This window comes from Phyllostomus discolor, chromosome 13 (genome assembly GCF_004126475.2).
Source record: "Phyllostomus discolor isolate MPI-MPIP mPhyDis1 chromosome 13, mPhyDis1.pri.v3, whole genome shotgun sequence".
NCBI lineage: Eukaryota > Metazoa > Chordata > Mammalia > Chiroptera > Phyllostomidae > Phyllostomus > Phyllostomus discolor.
Genome location: NC_040915.2, coordinates 4,446,181 through 4,469,743, shown reverse-complemented (window position 1 = coordinate 4,469,743; position 23,563 = coordinate 4,446,181). Strand labels below are relative to the sequence as shown.

General features: G+C 51.4%; 1 protein-coding gene and 2 long non-coding RNA genes across 3 annotated transcripts; 2 read left to right on the top strand and 1 right to left on the bottom strand.

Annotated features, from left to right (window-relative positions):
• The first annotated feature begins 15 nt into the window (after window positions 1–15).
• LOC118497894 lies at window positions 16–15,459 on the top strand. Its single transcript, XR_004900408.1, has 2 exons — window positions 16–223; window positions 15,385–15,459. It is a non-coding gene; the product is annotated as an uncharacterized LOC118497894 (long non-coding RNA).
• LOC118497895 lies at window positions 367–7,021 on the top strand. Its single transcript, XR_004900409.1, has 2 exons — window positions 367–774; window positions 6,408–7,021. It is a non-coding gene; the product is annotated as an uncharacterized LOC118497895 (long non-coding RNA).
• On the bottom strand, window positions 7,433–22,351 carry LOC114509744 (BOLA class I histocompatibility antigen, alpha chain BL3-7-like). The gene is made up of 8 exons (XM_028528232.2): window positions 22,075–22,351; window positions 18,351–18,458; window positions 12,770–13,030; window positions 11,536–11,808; window positions 9,101–9,376; window positions 8,890–8,988; window positions 8,558–8,590; window positions 7,433–8,276 (listed from the first exon to the last, which is right to left on the bottom strand). Exons 1-8 carry the CDS (start codon window positions 22,208–22,210, stop codon window positions 8,257–8,259), a joined length of 1,206 nt encoding a protein of 401 aa, XP_028384033.1. The 5' UTR covers window positions 22,211–22,351; the 3' UTR covers window positions 7,433–8,256.
• Between the last annotated feature and the right edge of the window lie 1,212 nt (window positions 22,352–23,563).

Below are 23,563 nucleotides of genomic sequence, written 5' to 3'. Positions count from 1 at the left end.
TTGTAAAATGGTGGCCCCCATGACTCACTTCTGCCCAAGATGGCGGTGCCATGTAGTGCATAGGACAAGGTGAAATGACAAGACCTCATAGTTCCCTCGCAACACAGCATAATTTTGTAGGGCGTACAAATATATTGTGAAACCAACACTACCCTGTTTTAAAAGCCTCCTCGAACGTTCACTGGGACGTGAGGTCTAAGCAGCGGAAGAGGGAATGTGCCGGGTAAGTACTCCTGAGGACCGCATAGCCCCGCCCTATCAGCTTGGTGGCTCAGAGGCTAATGGTGGACAGTACGGAAAAATAAAGTATCACGTTTTTATTTTTTCACATTTTTTTATTCAAGTACAGCTGTCTCCATTCCCCCCCCCACCCCCACTACCACTCCCTCTCCATCCCAGCCCTGCCCACACTGTCTCAGGACATTTTTTAATATGAACTGTCTCAGGAGAACTGGTAAACCCTAAACGATTTCCATGCGCGGGGTGCGGCTCTTCCCTGAAGAGGTTTATGTTCTGGTGGTTTGGGCTGCGGCACTCTAAGCCCAGAAGTACGTAGTCAACGCCGGACCAAGGCGAGAATTGGTTACGGAGCCGGAAACGCGGGCTGAACCAGAAAGCAGTCTGTGGGCTGGGGACTGCCACCCGCTCCCGCCGCCGCTAGAGAGCGGAGAGCCGTTGCAGAAATTGAAAGGCGCCTGTGGGAACTCGGGTCGAAAGCCGCCCCCGGGCCTAAACACCAGGCAGAAAGGCCCAGAAGGACATGCCCCCGGACAGGTCAGCAGTCCAATGTGGTTACCTGGCTGCCTGCCGGCCTCCCTTTGAGCTGCTTGGCGTGTGAATGGGTCTTGCAAGCCCCTGATGGGAGACGGTGCTGGCCGCATTCCACACAATAAAGGGCGGGGCACACATCAGGATGACGGCGGCCGTTTCTAAGCAGAATTCAGGGAGAATTACACATAAGCATTTACTTTTCTTGTAACATGCGTTATCTGTAGTTTCAAATCTGTGAAGTGAGGTTGGAAATTATGGCACCCACAACAATGCTTGGCAGATTAAATGCGCACAAGTCACTCAGGGAGCACCTCTTCGGGACCAGGCTCTGTTTTAGGTCTTGGGGCAGTGGGCATGGTTTTTGGAGTTAGATGGGGCTGGGGGAAGGAATGTTGGGGCGAGTTGGAGCAAAGACAAGGGACGGACTCCTGTGGATACAGGGAGGGAGTAATTTCCCATTTGGAGGGAAGGTATATGGGAGGAAATGTGTCCGTAGGAAAGCTGGAATGTTAGAGATGCTGAGGGAGAAAATGAGATGGAGGTGAAGGGGCATTGCAGACTTGGGGAAGGGCCTTGGCAATGAGTGCCGGATGGCCTTTTGGGAAGGAAAGAAGTTAGGTGAGGGGAAATGGCAGAGCTGCCGTGGGCTATGGCTGCTCAGGTGTGCGGATGTCTCTCCCTTGAGAGCACCTGCTCTCCTGGTGTCTTGCAGTCGCCCCTGCCTTCCTCAGGGCTCTGTTCTGACTGTGCTTCTCCACAGCTTGATGACTCACCTAGGCAGCCATCTGCACCCCCAACTGACTGCCCTTTCACTTTTGTAACACTGCACTGCCCCCCAACCCACATGTTTTGTTTCTCCTGTGGTCTAGTCCCTGCTTTCACCCACCCAAATATCAGCCTGCTGCATGACTCTGGTCAGACCAGCAACTCCATGTATCCAGGTTTGTAGATGTGCTTGGTCTGTACACAGCAGAGAATTTCCCCTCTGCCCTCCAGAGCACTTGCCCCTCCACCTCCTATCTCCACTCCCCAAAAACATCAAAGCTGAAGTCACATTATATTTTCCCCCTTGAGAAACCTTATTTGGTTCTTGAACTTTGACCAGGGCATTCCTGTGGAATTGGTATCCCTGAGGTAGGGCCAGGAGTCCAGGTTTAAAATGAGCCTCCCAGGTCACTAATGTATGCTCAAGGATGGGACCTTGCTGCACTGCCAGGCCCTTTTTCAGAAGCAGCAGTCCGCAGGCTAGCCCCCTCCCTCCCTGTGTCTTCCCTGATAAGGAGAGCTAGACTGTGACCACAGTAGGTGCCTTTGCCCTAGAGTCCACCATATCCAAGCTGGTGATGCCAATGTAGGAGAGGGAGAAATGGAATATAGTGGACTTTCTGAAGAACCAGAGCCTGTAGGATTTGGGCTTTACACTTCGGAATTTTCCTCCAACCACTGCCTGACCTCTCACCTCAGAGGGGATGCCAGTAGGCTACAGTGCCACCGCAGCACGATCCTGAGCCAAGGGAGGTATTTCCTCAACCTTGAGGACCATTTTGAGTGTAGCTAGGAGAAGGGACAGGGCTGAAGCATCCTTTCTCACTCAGATCCGGATGGAGTTGAGCCCTACCCACACCTGCTTCCCTCAGGCACCACATGGCTCCCCACTAGGCATACTGGCTCCCACCTGGCCCAGTTCAAGGGCCCACCTGGACTCCTCACTCCTCCTAACCAGGAATTGGTGGATCTAATTTTTGTCAGCAAAGAGAGCTCAGCTTCTTCCCGTAGGATGGTGTCCCTCATGTGTCTGAGAATCCAGCTGTGCCTCCAACAAGCCTACGACCTGCCCAGGCATGGCCTTCAGTTCTCTTCTCATCCAGAGTGTAAACTTTTCTCCAGCCCCTTGGAGGTGGAAGCTTGCTGAAGGCCCCACCTGGCCTTTGGGGAAGATTCAGACTATCTTCAGAGCTCCCCCACCCCCAAACACCCATAAAGGCAGAACCGTTCTAGGCTGGGCTGAGCCCCACCACTCCTAGTGGGGAATTCATAGGGGTCTCATCTACTTCTTGTTGGAGCCCCTGGGCTGCCCTCTCTCCCATGTCTCCATGGGTACCACTTCCATTTCACACAAGGTAAGAATCTCGAGACGAGATTGGAGAGGTTCTTGTAAGGAAGTCTGCCTCACCATTTCTTTTGTGGAGGGAGACCATAGTACCTGCACAGCTAGTACAGCTGGAAAGAGCCTCTTGGGTTTCTTGCTGGAGGCCCAAGATCTCTCCTCCAAGGAGCAGGGGCCTTCAGCCCTCCCTGCCAGCATTCAGGTGAGAGCTATTGTAGGTGGTAGGCACAGTGCTGAGGTAAAGGAAGGTCCCCTTATCCTACCTTCCTTTTCTTAGTTAAATCGACACTTCTTTAAGGTCTCAGCTCAGGTTGCCAGCTCAAGGAAACACTCTGTGACCTCAGGTCTCAGCCAAGCTCCTTTATTTCACACCCTCATAGTGTGCTGGTCCTTCACAGCATTTAGCTCTATTTGACATTGAATATCTCGAGGCCCTCCTCTCAGTGCTCTGAGGACAGGGACTGGTCTGTTTCTGCTCACATATTGCATTCCCAGCACAATGTAGAGGGTTCAGCATGTGGAAGATTCTAATCTTGGGGGCCAGCCTCAGACTTAGTAAAGGGCAAATAGTTAACAGGAGGGAAGGATGTTTCAGGAAGGAGGTGCACAAGTGGTTTGCATGCAAAAGTTTGGGGAGATGGTTTTAAGAGGGTACCTTAGGAGAGAATGAAACCCACGGTGGGCAGGGAACCCTAGTCCAGAAGGAATTGACTGCTAAGGAATTCGGATTTTTGTCTTGAAACCTAGGGACTTCTCTGGAGGCTTCTCATCCCTTTCCTGCCTAGGCCTGAGTTTGTAAAAGGCATTTGTTGTCACATTGGAGGCTAGGCTGGAGTGAGACTAGAAACAAGAAGAGTTCTAAAGCTTGACAGGAGGGTTTCTAGTAGGGTCACGAGACTCCTATAAAGGCAGGGTCTGAGGACTTATCAAAGGCCTTATGAGTGAGGGGTTTAACATCTCTTACAGTCTCTCTCTCCTCCCTAACCTGCCTTCACTCCAGAGCCTAGAATTGGACTGTATATAGGAATTATTTAATGATTGGGGCCTAAAGAATTAAGCTCAAAAAGGTGGTGACAAGGAAATATAGGAGTATAATTATAAGTCCTGTTCCATTCTTCCTAGTGAGAGTTGGGGATATGGCATTAAATCAATGCCAGGAACAGATCTTACAAGAAATCACATGGGGTTTTTTTGTTTTTGTGTGTGTTTTTTATATATATAAAGATTTGGTGTTCATCTTAGGCAGAAATCTGAGTTCTAACAGTCCCTGAGAAGGCAGACCTGAAGGCGTTCTTCCCCGGGAGATGGACTGTGGGAGTCCCCAGGACTTGCATGCTTAGCTGATGTGCAGTCAGAAGCTGTAGAAGTGGGCATGGTCCAGGTAGGACTGTAAGACATGCAGGGAAAAGGCAAGTTTCTGGCCTTGTGCAAGGATGTAAAGCAGCATTCAGTGGTAGAGAAAATAAAAGCTGACCCGAGGTGCCTTTTCTGAGCTATTTACCATGAAGAGAATTTCACATGGACTAGGGTCAGGAGAATGTGTTGAAATGGAACCTTGAGGCTGATTAGCTTTCCACAGATATGAGGGCTGAGGAGGAGACAGTCCTCTTGGCTCACACTTGGGTTACGAAGCCAGAGCCTGCTGAGGACCACCCTTTGCTGTACGGGAGAGGGAATTCTGTATAGGAAGGAAATAGTTAGACAAAAGGGATATGTAGCCTCCAGGAAGCCTCTTCCATGCCACCTGGATCCTTTTTTATCTTTGTGGGCCCTGCCGGGAGCCAAGTGGAATTGTCAACCAGAAGGCTGAGACTAACTCTGGGTCCAAGTGGGTCAGGATGATGGAAGAGGTTAGCAAGACCTAAGTATGAACCTCAGTAGGTAGGATAGCTATGGAGGAAGGAGCCTCCCTGTTCTTTATAAAGATTTTATTTATTTATCTTTAGAGAGATGGGAAGGGAGGGAGAACAAGGGAGAGATACATTGATTAGTTGCCTCTCGCACATCCCAACTGGGGACCTGGCCCACGTCCCAGGCATGTGCCCTGACTGGGAACTGAAGCAGTAACCTTTTGGTTCATAGGCCAGTGTTCAACCCACTAGCCAGGCTCTCCTTGCCCTTTAATATAAATCCCTGAGGTGTCCATTTTCCCCCTTTGGGAGAGTGAGAGGTGGGATAAAAAGTGCTAACTTAAAGGCCATTTCCTTCTTTCTTTGCAAATGTGATAACAGGAGCCTTGTTGCTATACTTTTCACAAGCAGAGAAGAGCCATTTTTTTCTAAGCACAGATTTCTCATGTTGTACCTCTGAGGACTCTCTGGTTTGTTGGCCAAGACTATCATTAAAAGTGTGATATATCACCACTTTTAGCTCTCACGGTCTCCTTCAGCCCTGTTCCTCCTACACCTCTCGCTTCTCTCATTACCACTGCCATCACAAACTGCTTTCCCTTCTAGGACTCCAAGACCTCCTCATCTTCTTCTGTCAGGATTTGCTGTGACATGAAAAAGGGAAGAACCCACTTACCTGCTTAAGACTAGGTTTTACCTCACATTCCATTTTGGAAATGTCAGGCACCAAATAAAACCTTATTTATGCTTACATCCTTCCTATTTTGAGGACCGAGTCCCAGCTTTTTGGGGGAAGGGGGTAGTACAATTTTTTTTAGCTTAGTTTCTCCTTTGTTGCATCCCCCACAAGTGAAACTGCCTCAAGGTGGTTTTGGTTAGATTTTTTAAAAATCTTCTTTAAATATTTTTCTTCTTTTATATATTTTCTTCTTTTTAATATTTTCTCCTTTTATGCCTAAAGATACCACCTTGTAGCCTACCTCTCCTGATTGGGAAAAGTTGTCTTAGTTCTTTTCATCTTCTCTTTGGACTCACTGCTACCCTTTAGGGTCCTAGGAAGGAGCAGAATTCAACCTGCCTTTCCATAGAACTGTACAGTTCAATATGATTCAATAGCAACTAGCCCTGCATAGCTATTTAAAATCAATTCAAATTAAATACAATTAAAAATTCAGTTCCTGAGTTGCACTAGCCACATTTCAAGAGCTCAAAAGTCATATGTAGCTAGTGGTACCTATTGTACTGAGAGCACAGACTTAGAACAGATCCATCAGTGCAGAAAGTCCTTTTAGACCTGGTGTAGAGGATTAGTATCCCTTATGCCCCCTCTTTGTAATCCCACTTTATCAGTCAATAAATATTTATAACAACTTCACTGTTAAAGGATAGCTTTCAGAGAGGGTCAGGGATTCAAGGTGGGAAATAACCTGAAATCTGTAGGTCCTATAAATGTTTCAGGAGGCATGGCATGGTGGTCAGAGGTTGATGGCCAATAGCAGGGCATTCTTAGCTTTTAAGGAAGTACTTTATCATCTGCTGTTGATATGTACCAGCCCAGAGTTACCCACAGACTCTGATCCTTCTAATGTGTTAGTTCTGCATAATAATTAAAAAAATGAAAAAAAGACTGTCCGTTGCTGAAATTGAGTGGCTAACGTGATCTGTATTATCATTTCTAGATCTTGATTTCATATTCTGCTTTGTCATAGTCCTGTTCTTCCAACTGTCAGTGACATAGGCAGCTCGAATGTTTAAGAAAGTTTACTGACCATGCCACCTACACGCCAAGAGCTGGGGGAAGTCTGGGTCCTATCAATTAACCCACTGAAATTAAGACTATATTTAATAAAGTGCCAACTAGGTAAGGTAGTTCTTCCGCTGAACACTTTTGAACACCTATGCCAGGCACTGGCTGTAGGGCCTAAGTGAGTGTGGTAATGGCATACGTGTGGATATGACTGGTTTCCTGAGTCTAAACGAGTGGCTCTCAACCAGGGATTATCTTGTCCCCTCCCTCCCCCGACATCTCATCCGGTAATGTCTAGCGACATCTGTTGTCACAACTGGTGGACAGGTGCTAGTGGGTAGACTCCAGAGATATTGCTAAGCATTCTAAAATGCACAACCCTCCCCCTACCACCAAAGAATGATCTCACTCAAAATGTCATTAGTGCTGAGGTTGAGAAACTCTGGTCTAGACCACAGCATGGATCAGTTTTTCATGCCAAGACTAATCATGAGGTCCAGGTTCAATAGAATAGTAAGGCTAGCCAAGTGTCTGAGGAAATGGGAAAATGTCTGAAAAAATTAGGAGTCTATGGAACAGTGGCCTCCAGCCAAAGGGCAGGTATAACTGGAGTGCATTTAACTGCACCAGAAGGCTAAGAGCTAAGGTCGTAGCAATTGGAGTTGAGGATTTCAGATGTGTGGCAAGTCTGTGAAGAGGAGGTCCTGGGTACAGCCACAGGAGTGAAGAGCTAGTTCAAGCAGTCTGACTTGGGTTACAGCGGTCAACAGCTGGACCTAGCAGGGAAGACATTTAATAAACAGGTGGGCATCTGGTGGGTATGGATATACTAGTTTTTCTCAACATTTTTGTAACCCATACCTCTACTTTTCATATCTAAAAATCTTACATTCTTTTTCCAGTGATATTTAAATTTTCAAAATGAAGTATCACAACTAAAATGAATAAAACTTCTGGTAATTTTGGAAGGCAAAACTTTATTCAGGTGTTGTGGTAACAATTCACAGTTAAACTTCTTTTCTGGGTGGTATAAAAGATTCAAAAAATGCAAGCTTTTTAAACAACACTCTTGCACTGTTTTATTCCCAAGATAGATATGGGGGTGGGGGGGAAGCTTTTAAAATGTAAGGAGAAAATGGAATAATGAGTGGAATGAAGTCTTCTATGTTTAGACATCTTACATCGTAACATGGGAATGTTATGGCAAAACCACATGTACTTATTGTAAAAACACAAACCATTGAAAAGGACAGGAAGGAAAATAGGGACTGGGTTGTTTCCCCTCCCACAGCTTGCCCTGAGCACCTGTCCCTGTAAGCTCCTTCTCAGCTATACAAGGACACCCTCACACCACATTCACCTGCAGCCACACCACACACACCTGTGTTGGGAGTATCGCAGGGTGCCCGAGAGGCTTCAGTGAGAGTCACACTGCACATGAAGTTGTGCCACAAACTGTCAATTGTGAAAGCTCTGAGGAATTATTACTGCCCCCTCCCCTCTCCCCAAACAGGAAACAGTCACATTTTTGAAAGGACTTCAGGAAAATGGCAAAGCCATCTTAGTGGCACAGGCCACTTTTAAGGAGGGTAATGAGGGTGAGGAGTGCTCAGTTTGGGAGGCAGAGTAGGCCCCATATGTTCAGATAACATCTGCCAGCCTGCCAGTGCAGGGGGCTCCCAGGCCCCCACACACCGCCCAGAACAAGTCCTTGGTCTGTGACAGTGAACTTATGTCAGCAGAGCAGCTGAGCAGCTGCTGTTCTCACTGGGCTTTGAGAATTATAGGGGTTCCTCTCCACCTGCAGGGAAGAAGGAGGAAGGTGATCCTGACTTGCTCCTGGTCGCCCCCCCCCCCCCCCCCCCCCCCCCCCCCCCCCGCCAAACCCAGGTGGTGGCTCCCAGGAGTGCCTTCACCATGCCCTCTGTGCCTGGTTCCAGGCCTGCTGGTGAGGGGGGTGGGGCAAGGCCAGAGAAATCCCCTGCTCCAGTGCCCTGCCTCCTCCTTGGGTTCTATGGTACCTCAGCCACATTTGGGAACACCTGGGGCCTCCTCTCCCCAACCCGCCCACCCCATAGTCACCTGGGGCTTGCTCATAAGATTCCTTATTCTTGCCTGTGGGAAAGAGAACACAAAACAAGAGATGAGGTGAGTGGTGGGTAGAGGTGGGGGCCTGGGTCTCCACCTCCCCACATTCCCCACTCTGGGCCCTTTGAAAGGTCAGCCAAGCAGTCTCCCCTGATGGTGGGATCCTCAGGGCATCAGGGTAGGGTAAAGCTGTGGGGTGGGGGGCAGGGCCTCAGTAGTAGGTGCTGCTCCCAGAACATATGTAGCTGCAGGGATGGGAGCAGAGCCTTCCTCCCTGTGGGCTGGACCAGCTGGAGGATCACCTGCTTTGTTCTCATTCCACCTACCTTGAAGGTATCTCCTGGTCAAGATCACAACTCCCACCACCAGCAAGAAGAGGAGGGGGCAGGTAACCATGGCAATAAGTCCTTGACTAGAGGGTGGTTCTAAGGAAGGCAGAGAAAAGGGGGTACTGCCCCAGACCATGGGACTATCTCTGAGGGCTCTGGGACCATCCCTGCCCTCATTACCCCCTCCCAGCCAAGCCCAGCACCTCACCCCAAGCCACGGTGAGCACGTCATTCAGGCCAGAATGCTGCACGCGGCAAGTGTACGCAGCCTCCTTCCCGGCTGGCACCTGTACAGCAGCCCATGTCTGGTAGGTGCCGTCCCCGCTGGGGCGTGTCTCCACGTACTCAATCTCCAGGGCTAGCTCCTGCTCTCCCAGCCACCAGCTCAGGGAGATATCCTGCGGGTAGAAGCCCAGGGCCCAGCACCTCAGTGTGACACTCCTGTCCTGGGTTGTGTGCCTTGTCACCTGCACTGTGGGCGGCTCTGCAGAGAGAGGTGGAGGGAGGAAGGCTGGTGAGTGGCCACTCTGCCTGACTCCCTGCTTGATCCAGGCTCCTCCGGCACCTTCTGTGGTAGAGGACAGGGAGTAGATGGGGACTGGTCTCTCCTGGTGAGGCACTCAACCAACACTGGAGGTAGGGATGACCATTGCCAACCATTCCCAAGGGGCCTTGTTTTGGGAATTCCCATGGTGGCGATGTAACTTCCTGTCCCCCTACCTCCAAGGGAGTCCTAGGTGGGGCTGTTGGGTTCTATACTGACACCCTCCTTTCTTCCCACAGACACCCTAGGGTTTTCTTAAGAGACTTGACCGATTTCCCATGACCACCTGCACACAGCAGGGCCTGATGGGAGGCTGCTAACTGAAGTCAGGAATGATGCTCCTTGCCTCTCCCCTCCCCTGAGAACAAACACGGCTATGAGCATGGGCTCTGGAGCTGGACAGCTGGGTTTGAAGCTGGCCTGACTCCTGTCCACAAGCCTCTTGTCTCTCAGGGCCTGATGGGGATCCATCCTTCCTTCCTCTCAGAGTTGCTCTGTAGGGCAATCTAAGTGTGACTTCATTTTGTGTGTCACCTCAACTGGGCTGTGGGTGTGTCCTGGCATTTGGACAATTTTCTGGGGAGGTGCGGATGCATCTGGGCGAGATTCACATTTGACTCTGTGGACTCAGGAAAGCAGCTGGAGATCTGAACAGGGCAGAGAGGCTAATGGGAGGGAACGCCTCCTGCCCAATTGCTGGAGATAGGACATGGGTCTCTTCCTGGGTCATGCACCTGCCAACACCTGGACTGGAACTGCACCATCAGCTCCCCCAGGTCTCCAGCTTGTCGATTGCAGATCTGGGAACTGCCAAGTCTCTGTGATCATGTGAGTCAGTTCCCTACATCACATCTCTTTCTCTCTCTATATGTACAATACAAATCCTGTTGCTTCTGTTTCTGTGGAGAACCCAAGCAGTGGACCAGGTGAAGGAGGTAGGAGAACCCCTGGTGCTGAATGAGAGTTTAATGATATGGTGCTATAGAGAGGCATGGGCCATTGTTACCCTCCTCATTGTACTGGAGAGTAAACTGAGGTACAGAGAGGGCAACTAACTTGCCCAAGGTTGCATAATCAGCAAGTTCTGGAGCCAGGATGTGGATCTGGAGTCTGTGCTCAAGTACCCAAGCTCTGAACCACTGAGCTCTGCTCTCATACCCCATCACATCTTCTCACATCTTCTCTTCCTGACACTGTTTGTCCTGACCTCCTCTGAGGAGTATCCTCTCCATTCCCTCAGCTGATACACACTCCACTGCTTGGTCAGCAGACATCCACGGTGTGCCACGTGCCCTGACCAGCCCGGTCCTCCAGCAGCCTGTGGCCTCCACTCTTGCACCCCAAGCACCCAGCTTTCTCAGTGTCCATCCTAGCCTTTATATCTCCATTCCTGCTGGCCAGGGTCAGGAGAAGCTTAGGATGCACCCAGGTCTGCAGAGCGTGTTTATGAGCTTGTGTGCCAGGGGGCTGAAGGGCCTTGGCTTCCCCAGAAGTCCCCAGTGGTCTAGGAGCGGTGAAGGATGCTCTGCCCTGGGGCCTGGAGTCATTTCCCACGGAGCAGAACCACAGGATGTGAAAACCCAAAAGGACTTGATGAGCCACCAAGTTTAACCCACTAGGTCTACAGATAAAGCAAATGAGGCTGAGCCCTGGCCGGTGCAGCTCGGTTGGTTGGCATGTTGGGTTTGGTCCCTGGTTGGGGTGTGTATGGGAGACAACCGATCAATGTCTCTCTCCCTCCCTTCCCCTCTGTCTAAAATCAATAAGCATGTCCTTGGGTGAAGATTTAAAAAAAAAAAAGTCATCCTCTTTCTTTAAAATGGAAAAATATACATGAGGCTGAGTTGGGGGGTGGTTATTCCCCAAGACCAGACTTGGACAGGGGATTCTAGAACTCGTACCCACCTCACCTGGAGTGAAGGCCTGAGGTCTGGGCTCTCTTCCTGCCCTGGTGATTGGCCATTTTCCAAGGCCTCAGCTGGCTTACCTAAGCCAGGGTGACACAGCCTACCCTACCCCAGGCTTCTCTGTCAAATGGGACAGTTGTGGAGAATGGGAGCATGAGGCCACCCTCTGCATGGCCACAGGCTGGGCCTTACCTCTCCGGGTGAGGATCTGGCTTCCCAGCTCCAGATACCTGCGCAGAGAAGTGAGGCAGAGGCTTTCCAGGTAGGCCTTGTCATACTCAGCGTAGCAGCGCTCTGAATCTAACACACGTTTGGTCTGTATGGCCACAGGCTCAGCTGACACCCAGCTCAGAGTCTCCAAGTCCAGGGACACGTGGTCCTGCCCATCAAAGCCAAAATGCCAGAAGCTGCTGGAGAGGTTGTCCTGGATATCACAGCCAAACATGCGCTGGGCACTGTGTATGCCTGTGCATGGGCAAACAGGCTGTGGTGAGGGGGAGCCGCAGGGCCCAAGAGCCCACCACCCACAGAGCCCTCCAAAGTGTGGGGGGGGGCAGGATGTCAGCATTTTAAAAAATGCTCCTGAGGTAATTTTTATGAGCAGCCAGGGCTGAGAAGCTGGCTGGGCCTCTCCTGTGGGAAGAATACTCAAGTTTATGATTAGACACACCAGTACTTTCTATGCTAGTGAAGAGACAATTTGGTTACTGATGGGTGTTACCTCAATGATAACACAATTTTAGAAGGGCGCACCTGGCTGTTAACACTGATCCCAGGGGCCCTGGATTGAGGCACAGCCCTTCCCAGTCTTGGTCCTTTACATCTAGTTTTGGGGCCTTTGAGGCCCCGAGGCTTTTAGTTATTTGGGAGTCTGGACACAGCTGGATGGAGCAGTATGAAGAAGCTGCCTCCACAGGGTGTGAACACAGCCCCACAGTGGGTGTGAGCTCCGGTTGCTGAGTGAGGAGGCTGAGGCTGAGAGAAAGGCTCCCGTCCCTTGCTGACGCTAGGCAGAACAGGGGTCCTCACCTGGGTTCTATCTCCTACTCTGTTGTCTGCCTATTTCAAGTCTGTCTGGCTTCCCTCCCTTCCCTGGCACAGAATATGCCCAGGGGTAGGTGTGATTTGAGGCATTTGGGAAGGGTGAGGAGTGAGGCTGGGAAAGGTCTGGAACCCTGGTGAGCCAATGGGGGAGGCATCGTGAACTTCCAGTTCCTGTGATACTTCCTGCACTAGCTTGTGGGCCAGCTGCTGGAGTCACAGCTGATGCTGAAGGCCCTTGTGGCCCCTGCCTAGCTATGGGGGAGGGGACTGGGAAGAGCCATGCCTCAGGAGCATGCCTGCACCCTTGGAGAGGCTGGATGGCTGGATGGAGCGACCACTGTTCCCTAATGGAAGGAAGGGGTGGGGGGCCTGCCTGACGCACCGTCACTCTGGTTGTAGAAGCTCATCACGTTCCACAAGTTCACCTGCTGCACCTCTGCCCAGGCCCTGTACTTCTGGGTCTCCGTCTCCCAGTACTGGGTGTCCATGGACGCCATCCATGGGGCCTGGGGCTCAGCCCTGCCCACACGACTGTCATACTGCAGGAAGGGCTGGTTGTCCATGTAGCCTACAGCCAGAAACCTGGGGAGGCTGGGGCCTGGCTCCGACAGGGTGAGGTAGTGGTAGTGGAGGGAGTGCGTCCCTGTGGAAACACAGACCACTGAGGCTCACACGCACTGCCAGGCTCTGTGCTGGGGGTCGGGGTGAAAGCACACCCAGAGCTTTCCCTGTCCTGAGCAAGAGCAAGAACTGGCAATTTCAGTTACAAAACAGGGCATCCGAATGGTTTAACTAATCACTCAAACATTGAGGCCAAGATCCATGTGCTCAGGCTTGTGACTTGACCCCCAAGCAGTCCTTGGCTCCTTGCGCAGGGCCTACTTACTCATACTTTACACTCCTCGCTGGTCAGCTAGTAAGTGTGGTCATCTGGTTTCCCATCTCACAACTTAAAAGGTGTGATTTTTTAAAAAGTTGCTTGTTAGGAAGCTTAATTTATGTGAATTGTTCATTCCCCAGAGAAGCCTAGAAAGTTTGGCCAGCATTCTTTGCTTGACCAAGGACTGGCTGGCCCCTGGACTCCCTGCGGGTTGATCTCTTTGTCCAGACACTGCTGCAGCCTGCTCTCTCCTGGTCTCCAAAGCACCAACTGATCCATTCAACTGTACACTGGAGAAGAAATCCATTGAAGCAGGCAGTCCCAGCTCAAGCTATTAAAGCAAGTGCTGTATCTTTAAAAACAGCCTACCTTTCTCAGGGATAGCCACAGCTCACTCCCTTAATCAACTTCCAAAGTTTTTGCTCAAATGCCACCTGATTCTTAGCCAGGCCTTCCTAACCCACCCATGGAAATATTTATACCCCTCACATCCCCATGCCCCACTTCCCGCCCCCCAGCGCTTGGGTCTTTTGAGTTATTCTCCAGAGCATTACCACCTTCTGGAGAATCTTTGCTCTTTACTTCTTTATCTTACTGATAGTCTCCAAGAGCAGGGATTCCTGTAAGGATTATTCTCTTATTTTCCCAGCACTTAGAACAGCTTTCTGCACACAGTAGGTGCTGGGTGTTGAATACGAAAATGGAAAGCTGAGTCAAACCCATCATGGAGCTGCCAGCCCCCAGTTCTGCTAGTCTCTGCCCAGCACCCCCGCCACCCCGAGATCCCCTCTGTCCTCAGCACAGCCTCCTCTTTCTTCTCTGGGCCAGCTTCTCTCTTCCCTCTAGAAAGCCCTGCAATCCTGCTCCAAGATCTCTCAGAGGGGTCTCTGCATACCCTAAGAATGATCTGGGTTTCATGAGGGGGGCAACACATCTGACTGTCACTGCTATTCCCATAGGCCTGAGGAAACATTGTGCTTGGCAGGTAGGAGCACTTCCTGCCTTTGTTGAAATGGACAAAAAAGAGCCTGAATAGCAGTGAAAATAGTCACAGCTGCCATTTGGAAGTTACCCCTATGTGCCCTGCCCTGTGCTGGTTGTCACCAAAGCACTGTCTTAGTTATCCTGAGGCTAAACCTAGAACACTGGTGTGATTGGCCCCATTTTGCAGATGAGGTAACTGAGGCCCAGGGGAAGCCCAGAATAGCCCCCAAAAGCAAATGCACTAGGGAGAGGGGAGCCAGATTCTCCCCCACACCTGCCACCTTCTAAGCTCAGGAAAGGGGCACTGTCTTCTCCCAACTGGAGGAGCTTCCTGTGGAGGTGAGGGGTCAATGTTGAGTGTTGGAGTGAAAGGCTAACATTGAGGCCTGAGCCGGTGCAGGGCTTCTGGGAAATGGCTGGCCTCTCTCTCAGGTTTCCTTGCAAACCAGAGTCAAGAACAGTGGTGGGGCTTCTGGGCTGGAGGCTGAGAACACTGTACACAGGCCATGGTGGGGACAGAGGCCGCAGAAGCTCCGCCTCCCTGGGCGTGGGGATGGGCAAAGAGCCTGTGTCCTTGAGTGGTTGTTGGGCATCTCAGGCCCTTGAGTTTCTGGTCTGGAAGCATAGTGTGCTGGGCTGAATACCAGCCCTTCCGATACCCCTGGAACTTGTGTATGTTGCCCTCTACAGTAACAGGGAGTCTGTAGATGTAGTTAAAGGCGCTTGAGATGGGGACATTATCCTGAATTGCCTAGGGAGGCCCTAAATGTGTCCTTATAAAAGGGAGGCAGAGGGAGATTCCTAGCTATCAGAGGACAAGGTGACATGAAGGTGGAGCACAGAAAAATCAGGAAGCACTCAAGCCAAGGAATGCAGCCCTAGATGCTAGAAAGGGAGAAAACTGGATTCTTCCTTCCAGCCCTGCAGGGAGCCAAACTTGCTCATACCATAGTGAAGCCTGTTTTGGAGTTGTGAGCTCTAGAACTATAAGAACAAATGTGTTTTGTGTTAAGCCACCAGGTTGTGGTCATCCCTTACAGCAGCTACAGGAAATGAATACACACGTTATTGAACTAAAAAGCCTGTTGCGTCCTGTGAGTTTGGGAGCCAGTTCACACCTGTGTGCCCTAAAGGTCATGGCTGCTGCCCTGAGACAGAGAGAAGACTATGCACAGTCTAGAAGGAAGGCCATCCTTGGACAGCTGCAGTGAGTCCAGAGTGTCAGCCCCACCGAGACTGAGGACTGATGGATGGGGAGTTTGGGGTGAAGGTATCCTGTCGGGTGAAGGGACCCTGGCATTCCACCATGGAAGCAAAGAGGACACAAAGGTGCTTACATGCTTTTCCCAGGTGTGGGAAGGTGACAAAGAGCAAGTAATCCCAAAGTCAGGCTTGGCTGGAAAGGGAGTGACACGCACCAGGTTGTCCTGCTGGGGCAGGTGCACAATCTGCTCACTCAATAATGTGACTATGGTAGTTCCCCTTCTCCATGGTCTTACTCTCTGTGGGTTACCTGCAGTCAACCACGGTCTAAAAGTACTGAGTGGAAACTTCCAGAAATGAACAATTTATAAATTTTAAACTGCATGCCATCTGAGTGGTGTGATGAAATCTCCAGCTATCCCACTCCTCCTGCTCAGGACATGAATCATCCCCTTTGTCTGACAGAGCCTCGCTGTATAAAATCACTGTCTGCCAGTCACTTAGTAGCCCTCTCGGCTCTCAGGTGGGCTGCAGGATATTGCAGTGCTTGTGCTCAAGTGACCTTTATTTTACTGCATAACGGCCCCAAAGCACTAGAGCAGTGATGCTGGTGATTCAGATATGCCCAAGAGAAGCCTTAACGTGCTTCCTTTAAGTGAAAAGGTACGAGTTATCAACTCAAGGAAACAAAAGATTGTGTGCTGAGGTTGCTAACATCTATGGTAAGATCGAATCTTTGGACTGTGAGATTGCCTAGTTTATAAATTAAACTTTAGCACAGATAGCATGTATAGGCAAAACATAGTATACATAGTGTTCAGTACTATCAGTGCTATGGGCATCCTCTGGGGATGGTGGAATGTGTCCCTCGTGGATAAGGGGGCACTACAGTATTTATTAATGCTAGCTGCTTTAATGGCCAATTATTTTTGGTTAAAAATGAGGAACAGTCTATTGATGTATTATTTTTTTAATTTACAAAACACTTGGGTACTGAACTCTGTCCCAAGTACTTATAAAAGTTTGGCTCATTTCACTCTTGTAACAACTTTCTCAGGCTGGTACTATTATACCTACCCACGACAGATGGGGAACCTGAGCCACAGAGAAGCAAAGTCACTTGCCAAGCTCACTATAGCAAAAGCAGGGCCAGATGGCACACGCCTATCCTTTAATGAACATACTTCTGGCTGAACCCTGCCCACCCTGGCAGCCCAGTGGGGACGTCCCACTCAGTAAGGACTTCTCTGACCAGCTACTGTGTATCTGGCCCTCTCCAATGTGCTGGGGATGCTGGCATAAGCAGAACAGCCCCACGCACCTGCTCTCAGCAAGCTTATGTGAATATAGGATAAGCAAGATAAATGAATAAACTGTACAACAGGCTGGACAGAAGGAAGTGCTGAAGGGAAAACAATAAAGCAGGTATATGAAATGTTAGGGGAGGGGTTTAAAATGTTGGGTAGAATTGCCTTTCTGTACAGGAAACTTTGAGGAAAAGCCAGGCATGTAAGTTTGGGGGGAGCCTTGCAGCAGGGGGAAAGGTCCTGAGGCAAGGGGGGTGTTTGGGGCCTGCTGTGATAATGCAGGGGAACAAAGTGGTGCTGTGACGTGGTGCGGCACTAGGGACGAAGGGAGGGGCTGAATGCTGGCTTCTCAGGCGTGTGCAGATGGTGTCTGGAGTGGCCCTCCCTACCACGGAGCTCTGGTTCCTGGCCATGACTTCTGCTCTGCTCAGGACTGCTGCACTGTGGCCTGCTCCCAGCATTGCGTGTCCACCCCGGCAGTCGGGGGCTCGTTTTGAGGACAAGCTCATGACTGTGGCCCTTTACTCAGCCGACTGCCAGGTACTGCCTTGCATGTGCCCAGTGAGGAGCCTGCCATCTCTCCTGCCCTGAAAATCCCACTGCTGCCTGCTCCACCTGCCAGACGGTCCTGGGGCCCCAGCCTGCTCTCTGGGGGACCTCACTCACTGCCTACATCCCTCTTTTGCTTCAGGAAGACGTTTGGAGCTGTGACTAGACTCCCATGTGCTCACTGGGCCCAGGAGGGATCATCATGCCCTGGGCTCCAGCCCAGAGTGTGGCAAAATTAGCTGCGGGAACAATCATCAGGCTGCCTCACTGGCTCTGGTGGTCCCAGGTACCACCTCTGCCTGGCTGCAGTCAGTGCCAGGCACTGTGGAGCCACAGCATAGGGAAGTGAGGGACATATGGCAGCTGTGCAGGGGAATTTGGTTCTGCGACATGGCCAAAGGAAGTGGCCACACGCATTGCTGCCTCAGGGCCTGTCTGTGCCATCGGCTCCTCACTGTCCCTTTCTGGTCACTGGGCCATGTGGCCAGCCCCTCAGTGGGCAGTCCTGAACTCCTGAAGCAGTCTCCGTCTTCCTCTGACTGTGGCAGGCAGGGAGGTGCCTGGTGCCTTCCCTCCCTCCACCCCGGGAGTCTGATTTTGCCTCTGTCCCACTACACCACAATCCACGTGGCACTGCTCTCTAGCTTGTGGCCCTGAGGGAGGCAAGCCTTCCTCCACCGTCAGTGGGAGTCTCACAGCACTGGAACATTCACCGAGGTAATGAACATGAGGTACAAGTACAGGGGGCCTCCAGACATCACCTTCTCAGTCTCTCCATCCTGTTAGGAGGGGAGAGGCGGGCCTGGGAAGGAAGGAGGTGGGTGGGGAAAGCTGCATAAATGAGGAGCCAGCTCTCTGGAGACCAGCCCTCACCCCCCCAGGCACTCTTGGAAGGCTCTGGCCTCCGTGTCCCCCAGCCTGGCACAGTCCCCATTCTCTGAGCCAGTCCACAGACTCACAGACTGCAGACACACCCTCCTGCAAGCAGGGGCTCCTGGTTTCTGCCATCCTGTCCGACCAGCAGGTGGGCAGGGCCTTACCTCCAGGCCATAACTTGTTTTCTGGCTTCAGGTTGGCCAGTTCTGCCATCACAACCTTTGCAAAGGAAGCTGGGCGATCAGCTACCACAGGCAGCGCCCAGGGGCTCTCTGCAAGGGGGAAACGGAAAAGGGAAGTATGAACCTCTAGGCACAAATATCCTATACACCCTCGTGTCTGCTGGGAGAGAGGGCATGGAATGGCAATTAGAGAGGTATGTTGAAAGCAAAGAGGGACCTGGGGGCCTGGCCTTGAGTCGCTGGAAACTTCCCCAGCATGCAGGCACAAAGTCAACAAGGGGAGTGCTGGGCCTCAGTGCCAGGTGCGCTTCCTGAGCTTTTTAAGCATTGATGCATGGTGAGGTTTTTTTGTTTGTTTAACTTTTTTTATTGTTGTTCAGATGCATGGTGTTTTTACTTGCATTTCCTGTAAGGTGGGCCCTGACTGTTGAGGCGGGGGAAGCCAAGGCTGGGCTGCCCCTCTTCTGCCCCCAATTATCACCAGCAACTCTGACAACCTTGGATTTAGTTGTTCTGTGAGGAGGGGCACTGGATAATGGCAGGTGTTGAAAGCTCCCAGGTGTCATTCATGTGCTGCCAGGTGGGACCTGTACCTCCTGGCCCACATGCGCACCCCATCAGCACTGCCAGCCCTGACCTCTCCCCTTGCAGTATCACTGGTCTGAAAAACATCTACTGAGCACCTACCACTCGCCAGGCACAGAGCCAACTCGGGGTGGTGGTGGTGTGGGGACAGAGATGACCTGAGGCAGACATCGCCCCAAGGGAGGTCAGGTCTGGCAGGGAGGGGGACAATTAAACAAACAACTGGCTCCAGTAGGAGCTGATGAGTGTGGGGTGCAGGAGGTACCAGGTGCTGGTAATGCCATGGGGACAGGAGGGTGCTGGGTCAGGGGTCTTGTAGGCTGAGACCCAGAGGAAACCTTGCCAGCTGTGTTTCCGGGCAGTGGAGTAGGTGAGGAGGGAAGAACATTCTAGGCTAGGGAGTCTTCAGGCATTATCCTCTGCATTAGCATCACCTGGGAACTTACATTCTTAGGTCCCAACCCTAGTGAGTTAGAAACTCGGGAAGTGGGGCCCAGCTTTCTGCAGTGCACAAGCCTTCTAGGTGACTCTTAGGTGACTCTAAAGTTTGAAAACCATTGCTCTTGGCAAAAAGAACTAGCAAAGCAGAAATGCCCGGAGGAAGACTGAAAACTAAGGAAATCTAGGAAAACTAAGGTCAAGGGCAGAATGAAAAATTTTGAGATGAGTCTGGGGAGGAAAGAAAGGGCTCTATGACCTCTCCATGCCTCAGTTTCTCCATCGTCAAGTGGGGGATAATAGGACTGCTGTGAGAGTTATAAGTTAATATTGCAACATTATAACTAAGTTAATATTGCAATGTGCCTAGAATCATGTCTGATGTGAGGGGCTGCTGTTCAAAGCATCTGTCAAATTAGTCCAGACAGGAAAGGACACCGCTGTGGTCAGCATGGAGGGGGCCCTGAGTCCATGAGCCTGCCATGGAAGGAAGGGTGGGGGAAGCACAATGAGAAGGGCCTGCAGAAGCACCTGAGGAGGAGGAAGGGAAGGGTAGAGGGAGACCACGGGAAGTCTCTGGTCCCAGTTCGTCAAGTCCCCTAGGAGCATGCCTCTCAGTGTGGCACACTAGCCTCTGAGGTCCCTCCTCCCTGAGCCTGCCCTTCGCACTGCTCCCACCTCAGTGCCAGCAGCACACCCAGCCAGCTGCTCAGGCAGACACCCAAGAGCTCCTCCATCCTGGTCTTACCCCATAACCCCTAACTCTAGCTTTGCCTTAGTAGCCAGCTTTGTAATTGCCCACCTTAATTATTCTGTCTCGAGCTGTCTCAGTCCCAAGGGCCACTGATTACTTCTGCCTTCTTGCCTCTGTCATCTGGTCAGGACTCTGCCTTGGCTCTTGCCCCAAGGCAGCATGGACTCCAGAGCCAGCCTCCTGGGGTCCAAATCCTAACCAGCCAATGGGACTTTGTGTGACCTTAGGTAGGCAGATCATCTCTGAGCCTCAGTTTTCCTATGTTTACCATGGAGATATACTGAATCAGTATGGTGTGTTATGAGGCTCTGCTGCCTGCTGCAGCACTCACAAATCTGTCCCCAAAAAGCCAGTTCCTCACTCCTCAGCTCCTGAATGGAAGGCGGGCATCCAGGAACATTGTGAAGGGGCCTGTCAGGGACATCTGGCTTTGTCCCCTCCATGTGCCATCTCCCTCCTACAGTTTGGCTCACAACTGAGGTTACTCCTCCACTTCTTCCTGCCTCCTTGGCTTAGGGCCCCATCCCCCTGGGCCAGCCCTGACTCTTTGCCCCCACCAGGCTACAGGGCCTGTGCAATACACCCATGACCATGACTGCCACACACAACAGGAACCACAGGTGTGCCCCACAGTGCACCAGGAAGGGGCTGTAAGAGGGGCTTGTGTTCTTACCCTGGGGTCCACAGATCCCCCCCAGGCTGTGTGAACCTGAAAACTCAAGTTCCGGATCCTCGACTCGAGGGGAAAAAAAGAACCTCTTTATTTTCACAGACTTCTAGCTGACTTTTAGCTTCTCCTGTCATGAGGATTGAAGGCATAATGCACAGCAGAGTTAGCAGAACCTGCACTTTGGTTCCATACAAGCCACAGGTGTTTCTGAATCCTGTGACAGCTGTTGCAGACACCTGGGAACACGCTTTCCCCTCCTCACTACTTCCATGCAATGGGAGTTGCTAGCCCTGCTGCTATGCATTATTAAATGTAACTTAGAAGCACATATATTACATTTCACAAATTTATATTTCTAGGTTAAATTTTTAATAGGTTTCTTGAAACATAATTGGATTTCTTTGTATTCCTATGTATTTCTGTTTATGTATTAATAACTTTGTGAGATGTAAGGCATGAAAGGTTTAAGAACTCCAACTCCACATCCCAGTGCTGCCACCTAGTGTCCGCTCTGGGCCATATTTTAAATCTGTGGATGGTAAATTGAGGATGTTCTGAAAAGTGGAAATGGATTCTTGTAAGTGGAGCTCTTATAACCGGCTGGCATAAAGGACCCCAGCTATTATTAGTGCTACGGTGGTGTGCACTTCTCTGCCCGTGCAAAGAAGCACTGTGCGCGCTGCAATGGACCGTGCCCTTTCAAAGGGCGGGGAATCCAGGATGAGGTCAGGCCGAGCCAGCTCTGCAAGCAAAACTGAAACTGGAAAAAAATGGAAATTCCATGGGGGGCCCCTGCTGTCTGAGACAGCCTTGCCGAGGCGGGGCCAGGGAGAGCCACCGCGAAGGGCCCGAGCCTGGCTGAGCTAGAGGACAGGACCTGTTGGCCGCCCTCAGATCCCTGTCTCCAAGGAGCTTGTCCAGGTCCTTCCTGGAGGACCCGGACCGCGGAAGCCTAGTACGAGAAAGAGCGGCGTGTCCCGCCCCCCCCCCCCCCCGCCCGTGCGGTCCCCACCTGCTGGCCTCTCACCCCAATCTGGGGGCTGCAGGGGGAGATGGCAAACAGAATCCCTGCCTAGCCCCGGGCTCAGTGTCCCCCACAGATTCTGCTCTCCAAATCACCATGCCTCCCCACCCCAAGCCCGGAGGCGGCCTCCGCAGTCTCAGCCACTCTCCAACACCTTCCTCCACCCCCAACCGCACTCGGCTCGCGTGTGATCGTGACTGCACCCCACGATTTGCGCCCCTCCGCCACCAGTCACCTGCTGCGCTCTCCAGCACCAGTTCCATCAAGAGCAGCAGCAACAGGCATGCTGGGCATGCCGTGCTCCGCTGGACCTCAGCCGCCAGACTGGCACGCTGCCTCCGGGCGCTAGTCCCAGCAGAGACCGTCTTCATCTGTGAGGCCAGTGGCCTGGAGTCAAAGCTCCCAAACCGGGTCCTCGGCGGCCGGCGGCCGAAAGTTCTGCATTTCCAGGGCTGCTCAGCTGCTTCCTGATCTAGCCTTTGCCCCACCCAGGGCCCTCCCGGTCTCTCTCCAAGCCCCCAGTCCTGCTGGGCTCCTCAATGACACCCTCTGCTGGTCGTCGGAAGGAGAAGAACAGGACAGTTAGAAAAGAAAATCAGTCATGTTGATAATTATGAAATATAGCTTATATACTTCTTCACTGCAGTGGAGCTAAACAACGTCAGTCTTTTGGGAAGTAGGGCAGGTGTCTGGGCCAAGGCACCGTCCTGCTAATCCAACTGTGCTTTGCTATCTCTGTTCATCACAGGAAGAACGGCTATATTACCGCTAGAGCTTAGTGAAAATCAAGGTTATTTTTCCCATCCAGGTTTACAGTCCCCCTGAATTCTGACCAGGGACCCCATGTTCAGGACAGCAGTTTTCAGTTAGGCAGTTTCTCCTGTTTTGAAAATTCATGGGAGGCCCTGTCCCAATTGCCTGAGGGTGTTCCAGGGACATTGGCCAAATCTCCCCCATCCCTGGCTCCACTCTCCCCGATTTCCTGCCCAGACATCCACACGATTCTTCCACAGTGTGTCCCATGGGAGGTGAAGGCTAAATCCTCCTGTAGGTATATCTGGGACTCTCAGATCACCAGGTCTTTCCCAGTGGGACAGCTTACCTTTCAGGGCTAAGGGCCCAGGTGCAGAATACTGGACCTGCTCCTAGCAGGGTGGGGGAGGCTCACCATCAAAGTCAAGTAGTTAAAGTGAATTATTATATAGCTCTCAGATATCTGCCCACAAAGACTCAAGACAAGTAAAGACAAGTCAGGACTTCCACAGGCTTCTGCAACGTATGTCATCCTTTGTAGAAAGAGCCCGAGGAAACCCGGACTCTCAGGGGACCTGATTTGATTGTCAAAACCACTTGCTGAAGAAAGAAAGGGCCACTCCAAAGCTGCAATGGAAAGCTTCATCTATTATGTGCTTAAGTACCAGAAAGTTTGCAAGACAGTCTCTCTGAGCCAAGCTGGTGACCTGACAAAGGGTTTTGGGAATCACAGTCCACAGGGACTAGGGGATTTTCAGAGTTGAGAGTGTTTTCATTCAGCTTGAGGGTGGTGGCTGATGTGCAGTGGATGGTGATGGGGTGATTTTCAGAACCGTGGTCCCTGGAGTGAATTGTCCCTGATTGATGATCACACTGGCCGAAAAGTTCTGTGGCTTTGTAGGAGGATGCAGCCAGGGAGCCCCTAAAAGAAGGATTTATAATGGGGTCCAGAACTCAAGGTGTCCAGGAAA

Coding starts and splice junctions, on each gene's coding strand:
- LOC114509744 (XM_028528232.2), bottom strand. CDS start 22,210: ATGAAGACGGTCTCTGCTGGGACTAGCGCCCGGAGGCAGCGTGCCAGT. Junction 18,459..22,074: donor GGTGCTGGAGAGCGCAGCAG/GTGACTGGTGGC, acceptor TCCCCCTTGCAG/AGAGCCCCTGGGCGCTGCCT. Junction 8,277..8,557: donor ATCTTATGAGCAAGCCCCAG/GTGACTATGGGG, acceptor TCTTCCCTGCAG/GTGGAGAGGAACCCCTATAA.